The sequence below is a fragment of the Perognathus longimembris genome, unplaced genomic scaffold (assembly GCF_023159225.1).
Source record: "Perognathus longimembris pacificus isolate PPM17 unplaced genomic scaffold, ASM2315922v1 HiC_scaffold_5176, whole genome shotgun sequence".
Taxonomy (NCBI): Eukaryota; Metazoa; Chordata; class Mammalia; order Rodentia; family Heteromyidae; genus Perognathus; species Perognathus longimembris.
The window spans coordinates 8,898-16,523 of record NW_025960574.1 but is presented as its reverse complement, the minus strand read 5'-3'; the positions used below and the strand labels follow the sequence as shown (position 1 = coordinate 16,523).

The window sequence follows — 7,626 nt, the reverse complement described above, 5'->3', positions numbered from 1 at the left end:
ATTTCTCAGCAAATTTTTTTTGCCAACTCTCAACTTTAAATAATATCTGACTTTTAAGTTACCGAAACAGGTTCATATATCACACAGCATAACAAATCATTTATACTAAGGTTTCTTTAATTATGGCTGTCTCTTTACATTCATCAATGTAGGGACAATTCTTTTTTTTTTTCTTTTTTTTTTTTTTTGCCAGTCCTGGGCCTTGGACTCAGGGCCTGAGCACTGTCCCTGGCTTCTTCCCGCTCAAGGCTAGCACTCTGCCACTTGAGCCACAGCGCCGCTTCTGGCCGTTTTTTCTGTATATGTGGTCTGGGGAATCGAACCTAGGGCCTCGTGTATCCGAGGCAGGCACTCTTGCCACTAGGCTATATCCCCAGCCCCGGGACAATTCTTATACATCACCCTACCCATGTAAAATTTCAAATTCTCATTTGTAATGCCTTAGGATATTTTTGACAATGACCAAACTGCCCCAAGTCAATGTCTAACTCGCATCCCTGATCATCTTTCCTTTTCCTGCTTACCATGAGCAGTCCTTTGTAACTGTGGCTTCTGTGATTTGTACGCTTCGGTGTCCACATGTCCAGACCAAAGCTGTGGATAGGGCTACTTACCTGTGTAGATGCTACCAGGGCATGGGCCACAGGTCACTGAAGGGCCACTCACGATGAGGACAGGGTTTGCCACTGAGCCACCCCATGTCTGACCGCCCCAACTCTTGTAGCATCTGCATCAGCTTGGCTTGTAGGGTAGCAAGCAACCCATCTCCAACATGCTCATAAAATTCCAGTGGTGCAGGGTACCGCACACGCCTTAAGTTGGTCAGTCCAATGGTGTGGCGAACGACTCGCAACAGCACATTTATGGAGATGGGGTTCCCAGAAAAGCTAAAGGTTGTGAGCTGGGAACAGTGTCTCAGGGCAGGCAGAATGGCAGTGAGTTGGAGGTTCATGATCCCACATTCCTCTAGGCTCAGGACCTGGAGGGTACTCGATACATTCTCTAGCAGTGCTTCCAGGGTCTCAGAACTTATGTCCATCAGGATAACCCTATTTAGACACAGTCCCCTTAGCTGTCTTGTATTGGGGCACTTAGACAAATTCATCAAGTCTGATTCTAGAAGCAGACAATTGGTGAGAGAGAGGATCTTCAAGGGGCTCCTCAGGCACCTGTGGACAGAGAGAACAGTCAGTGCTGGGGACTGGTGGTGATGAGTAGCAGCCAGTGGGGAGAACTCATAACTCAATACAGCCAATGCAGCAAAGAAAAACCCCAAAGTTTTCCTGATGCCCAACCTTGAGGCTGTCATACTGTAAAGAGGTCTTCCAACAAGGCCAATTTACATGAAGTCCTTTCTACATTTGTTAACCTTGTTCTGGAACTGGGTCAAGTAAATAAGACCTCACATATTCCCTTTCCTTATCTACTGAGTAGAGCAAAGCATACAGATTAGTTGTTGTGATGGTTAAATAAGAGGACCACGAAGATTACTCAGAAAAGAACCTGACCCTAGGTATCAAGAAGAGAAGGACATTAGATTATTTTAGTTCCAGAGACACAAATATAAATCCCCTCAATTAATAACCTGGGGGGGGGGGGAATTAATTTCTTAAAGCAAAAAAGAAGCAGAAGCAGCGTAAGAAGACAAAGCAGAAGCAGCGTAAGAAGACAAAGCAGAAGCAGCGTAAGAAGACAAAGCAGCAGCAGATAAGCACAAAGAAGAGAAGAGGAAGCAGCAGCAGTAGCAGCAATAACAAACCCAAATCAGGCTTTCTTCCAGCAACTGTGTTAATTAAGTCACCTATATTACCTAGTATGAGGCTACTAAAATACCCTTCATAAAGTACAAACCTAGAAGGCAAACAGCCTCCAAAATGTCTGCCAGACACAGGGATCAACTTCAGACTTTTTTTTTTTTTTTTGCCAGTCCTGGGACTTGGACTCAGGGCCTGAGCACTGTCCCTGGCTACTTTTTCTCAAGGCTAGCGCTCTGCCACTTGAGTCACAGCGCCACTTCTGGCCATTTTCTGTATATGTGGTGCTGGGGAATCGAACCAGGGCTTCAAGTATACGAGGCAAGCACTCTTGCCACTAGGCCATATCCCCAGCCCCCAGACTTTTTTATTATCTCTTAACCACCTATCCTTTATTTCTAGAATCATATACTTCATATATACTCCCTCACATTAAGTACAAATCCATTTTGAAATTGAGTCTCCATTATGATAAAATAAAAGGAATTAAGTAGAACTCTTAAGAGAGAGTTAAGGATGTACTGTTACAATCAATGGATCAATATATCAGTGGGCTGTCTAAAGTATAAATCCTTTATAAAATCTGGCTTATCTAATTCTATGTCTCACTCTGTGTTCTTATGTGTGTTGTTCTCTTTTTAAATTTCTAGACAGAGTTTTACTATGTAGCATAGGCTTATCTCAAAGACAAAATTCTCCTGCCAAGCCTCTCGAATGCTCGAATTACAGGTATAAACTACCACACCCAGGGTCCTGACATTGCTTGAGCACATAGTCTCTGCATATAAACCAAAACAGTGGCATTCACTGGATATTTTCCACTGGACCTCAACTAGATCTGTGAGCCAAAATAAATAGTTGTTCTATATAACTTGAGATGATTGTACCCAGTATATGCAATTGTACTATTCTGATCCAAAGAGGGATAAAGACTACCTCTAAACTGTTTGGATAGATACCATACTTGGGAACAAGACAAATGTTGACATACAGGGACACATGATTATGGCTGTCACAGAGCAAAGATGCTTTATCCATCCTGAAATGAATACAGACCTGTCCTATTCTGCAGAGCAAATGTAATAACCCTCACCTGAGCAAACTGCACAAGGAGCCTTCAAGAGAGCTGATGGATTCCAAATGAAGCTCCTGGAGGTGATGTAGACTGAGCAACTGAGAGCTGAACGTCTCCACAAACTGCTCCTCCTCCTCCCAAGAACTACACTGGGACATCTGTGTCTGAGACAGGAAGAGTCTGTGCAATTTACCCATGTATGGTAGAAGAGAAAGGAGCTTCCCCAGGACTGATAATTTCCAGTTACAGACCAGTTCCAAATCCTGGACAGAATACAGCCTCACCATTTTCAATACCTTCATATTTTGTACGGACAGTGCAAAAATACTCAGCTTGTTACAGTATAAGTGTAGTAAACCTTTCCACTGCTTGGCCTTTTCAATCAGAGAAGTGAGCCATTCATCGTGGCTGCCAATACTGAGGTAGAGATCTATGAACACCTTCAGGGGAGCCCTGGGCTCTTTTGCTCCCATACTGGATCCATCCACCTTTACCTTCATCAATGGCAGGATGGCCTGGGACAGTGAGCACATGCCATCCCTGCTACCAGACCATATAGTTTTCTGACATAGATCCAGTACTTGCAGTTTCCCCTGCCTGTGGATAAAACAGATGATTAATGGAAGGTAAAGGGAAGGGTCTCAGAATGAAGGTAAAGGTCAAATATAAACATGAACTCTAAAACCCAGGTATTAGCTGTGGTCCCCTTTTCTCCTAGGATCTTGCTTTTTCCTCTGATTTCTTCTCTCTTAAGGTTATTCTGTTATCTGACTGTCTGTTTAGCATCTGTTATCTATCTGTTCTTCTACCCAATATGTTTAACTTTGTATTACTGAGTACTGATCATAGGACCTCAGAAGTGCAAGGCAAGTATTCTACCACTGAGATTGAACCCTAGAATCTACTTCCCATACCTTTAAGTGACACTGGGAAGGAATGCAGACATGTTCCTTCAGTCAATAGTGCATTATATGGTGGTTCATCCTAAAGGAGATACCAACAATTGTTTCTAGCACCACCCAAGTGTCCACTCTAAAGGCCTCTGATCCCAGCTGTGTCATGTGAGGCTCCCAGGACTTCAGGCTATTGGGTCTTCCTCACCTAGGGCAAATGTCTTCAGCAAGCAGGGCATCGAGCCCACTGAGCACAGCTTGGAAGTTCTCCTGGTGTGGTTGCCCTTCCTTCAGCAGGGACCCCAGAGGGAGGTAGGCAAAGGGCCAGGCCTGCACAATCCTCTTCACACTCTCATTGTGTCTCCCAGTATAGGCTGCCATGAACAGAGGTGGGAAGAGCTCTACAGGCAGCTCTTCCAGAGCAGCAATGACCAAAGCATCATCCTTCAGCAGGCTCTGTACAGCCAGCTCCAGGAGGCTTGGTGGGCCACACATACTCATCCTGATGAATCTGTTGGGAAAAAAATGCTGGGGAAACATGCAGGCACTTAGTTAACTTCTCAGGCTAAGTGTGAACAACTGCATTTTCTTCCTCCCTTCAGAGAGATCAATCCAGGGCCAATGCCATTGGTCTGGAAACAGCAGAGAAAATTCAGTCTGCCAAATTATCTTCTACATTCTGTGGCCATAAAACCAGGTCTATGCCTCTACTGACTGACACCAGGACAAACATCTGGCCCAGAGCTGAAGAAAATGAAATGACCACTGTCCCACTTTGTTCTCACTAATTCTAGCCTTCCTGAAAAGTGAATAACAAGGAGTTTAAAAGCTGGCACAGCCTTTTGTAGGGAAAAGGCTGAGACAGTAACTTCTCAAAAAAAGCCACAGACCAGGAGGGTTTGGGCTTTGAGTATTTCTCAATTTTGAAATATCTGCCTTATGTATTAGTTGGTATTCTGATTAGTCTAACTGCCGAAATGCCAAACACATGTATGTTTTAGGTTCAATTCACATACAGATATTCAGGATCTTTTACATAACATTTACAATTTTATAGAGTAGATTACTATACAAATGCAATCCTTCTGGTTTACTTGATATTTTAAAAAATTCTAGGCATAAACCAAACTTCAGGTGTAGAATTTCCTAGTTTGACATCATGTTAGCTATCAAAATATTTCCAATTTTAATACATATTAGGTTTCAGATGTTCTTATTTTGCCAAGGACGAGAATGGGAATGCCACATGGCCCACACTGTTTCCTTCTCTCTTAAGCAAACATTAAGACTTTATCACAAGAAAAGAACAGTGCATAACCAGACTCAGCAGATTACCTGTCTAGGAAGCACAAGCCTTAGATCAAACTCCAGTACTTCCAAAGCAGAAAGAAGACAAAGATTCCTAGCAAGAATTATACTTTACATCTGTATTCTAGGCTGCTTAAGAGGTGGATGTGGACATATCATGGACCAAGGCTGTCTCAGGCAAAAACACAACACTATCTGGAAAACATGAGGGAATGTCTCCAGTGTAAAATACTTACCTAGTGAGCAACAGGTCCTAAGCTTCACTACCATTAGCTAACTAATGTTAGAAAAACATAGGCACCAACAACAATGTCAAAATAGCAATTGTATATGATGTAAATTTAGGCAGGGAGTTAAAAATTCTAATGGCAGAGAATGATGATGTGGATATTGATAAGCAATCACCTTTGGACTTCAGTCCTTAACAGAGTAACTTGTTACATAGAACAGAGACTTGCCAACCTGCAGACCCCCTAATTCAAGGAAAATGACAGCAAGATCTGACCATGCAAAGCCAAGAACTGCCACACCTGACATGCCACGAATCGATGATGCATAATCTGAAAGTTAATGACACGTTAGCCCAGTTTCCAGAACTGAAAACCCGTGTCCACAGACCCCACTAATAGTCGGCTCTTGAGTGCTTGACATCCCTGAGCATGTGTTGTGAAAAGGACCGCATTCTGACAGTAGGGTCTCTAGTATAACTAGGATGCTTCTTATAAAGTGGGACCTGGACAGATTTGCACAAAATGCTCTTTGGAGAAAACGCAGTATGAAAGAAAATAAAGGCTGCTCCTATTTCTGCTTTCTCTACTCAGTCTCTCTCTCCCAAATCTGGTCCACTTCTCCTTAGTCGCAGAGCCGGGACCGGCCTGGGGCCCCCGCCGGCGACCCTCCCGGAAGGACCTGGCCGCGGCCTCCACGGCGCCCTCCGGGGCCCGGCTTTCCCTCGGCCCCGCTCCGCCCTCGGCCCCCCGCCGGCTACGGGGCGACCGCGGGCGACCCGGGACCGCAGGCCCGGAGGGCCGGGCGCGGGGCACTCCCCTCAGGTCTCCGCCCGAGGCGGAAGGCCGCGCCGCCCGGGCCTCGGCGGCCCCGGCCCCGCACTGCGGCGGGAGCTGGGCGGCGCCCGGCGTCCCGACGCCCCCGCCTCCAGGACGGGGAGGGGCCGGGAGGGAGCCCGGGTCACCCCGCCGGAGGGAAGCGGGGAGGGCGGCGTGACTGTTTACCTTTCCTCCCGCCCGCGCCTCGCCCCGCGGGCCGGGCCCAGCGCCTCTCCCGGCGACCGCCACGCGCAGCCCTGGCCCCGGCCCAGGAAGCCCGCGGTGACTCAGCGATTTCCCCACCGCCGATTCCCGCCTCTCCGGCCTCTCGTGTGATATCTCGCGATATCGCCGATGGGTAGGCCCGGCGCCCGCCGCAGCTCCCAGCGCCCAGCCGTGGAGGGAAGTCGGGCCGTGCCCTTTGAGTAACTTTGGTTTACAATGAGTGAAGCAGCCGCCGGTGGCTCCCGCCCGCCGTCCCAGCTACTCAGGAGGCTGAGCTCTGAGAATTGCGGGGCTCCCCTCAGGTCTCCGCCCGAGGCGGAAGGCCGCGCCGCCCGGGCCTCGGCGGCCCCGGCCCCGCACTGCGGCGGGAGCTGGGCGGCGCCCGGCGTCCCGACGCCCCCACCTCCAGGACGGGGAGGGGCCGGGAGGGAGCCCGGGTCACCCCGCCGGAGGGAAGCGGGGAGGGCGGCGTGACTGTTTACCTTTCCTCCCGCCCGCGCCTCGCCCCGCGGGCCGGGCCCAGCGCCTCTCCCGCCTCTCCCGGCGACCGCCACGCGCAGCCCTGGCACCGGCCCAGGAAGCCCGCGGTGACTCAGCGATTTCCCCACCGCCGATTCCCGCCTCTCCGGCCTCTCGTGTGAAATCTCGCGATATCGCCGATGGGTAGGCCCGGCGCCCGCCGCAGCTCCCAGCGCCCGGCCGTGGAGGGAAGTCGGGCCGTGCCCTTTGAGTAACTTTGGTTTACAATGAGTGAAGCAGCCGCCGGTGGCTCCCGCCCGCCGTCCCAGCTACTCAGGAGGCTGAGCTCTGAGAATTGCGGGGCAAGGCCAGCCCGGGCAGCCAAGTCCGTGAGCGTCTTGGGTGCTGGCCCTGAGTGTTTGTGCTCAAGGCTGCAGCTCTACTTGCAGATTTGTGTGGTTGACTGGAGATAAGAATCTCATGGACTTTTCTGCCTGGCCTGGGCCGGCTTCGAACCATGATCCTCTGATCCCAGCCTCCTGAAAAGCTGGGACTAAAGGCAAAAGCCAACTGCACGCAGCTTTGTTCAAGTGGCAGAGCACTAGCCTTGCGCACAAACGCTCACAGACAGTACCCAGGCCGTGAGTTCAAGTCCCAGGAACAGCATGAGTACATGCAGCACACGTGCATGTGCGTGTGCACACTCACACACAATCTTCTCTGTAGGTCTTAAAATTGCCAAGACTGCACCATCATGCATGTGTCACTGTAGGGAGCACTGGAAAGGAGTGTTCACCAGTGTTGTTAAGTGTAAGCTGCAGTTTTTGGTTTCAAGGAGAAAATGAAGCTTATGACCAAGGGTCATC

General features: G+C 49.1%; 1 protein-coding gene across 1 annotated transcript; it reads right to left on the bottom strand.

The window, feature by feature from the left end:
* Window positions 1-389: 389 nt before the first annotated feature.
* LOC125345022 (melanoma antigen preferentially expressed in tumors-like) lies at window positions 390-4,535 on the bottom strand. The gene is made up of 4 exons (XM_048337281.1): window positions 3,931-4,535; window positions 3,324-3,426; window positions 2,848-2,993; window positions 390-1,169 (listed from the first exon to the last, which is right to left on the bottom strand). Exons 1-4 carry the CDS (start codon window positions 4,260-4,262, stop codon window positions 626-628), a joined length of 1,125 nt encoding a protein of 374 aa, XP_048193238.1. The 5' UTR covers window positions 4,263-4,535; the 3' UTR covers window positions 390-625.
* Between the last annotated feature and the right edge of the window lie 3,091 nt (window positions 4,536-7,626).

Excerpts from the sequence above, each read along its gene's own strand:
- LOC125345022 (XM_048337281.1), bottom strand. The coding sequence starts at position 4,262 with ATGTTTCCCCAGCATTTTTTTCCCAACAGATTCATCAGGATGAGTATG. Across the intron at positions 3,427-3,930 it reads GCTGAAGACATTTGCCCTAG|GCAGGGGAAACTGCAAGTAC; the intron begins GTGAGGAAGACC and ends TTTTATCCACAG. Across the intron at positions 1,170-2,847 it reads TCCTTGTGCAGTTTGCTCAG|GTGCCTGAGGAGCCCCTTGA; the intron begins GTGAGGGTTATT and ends CTCTGTCCACAG.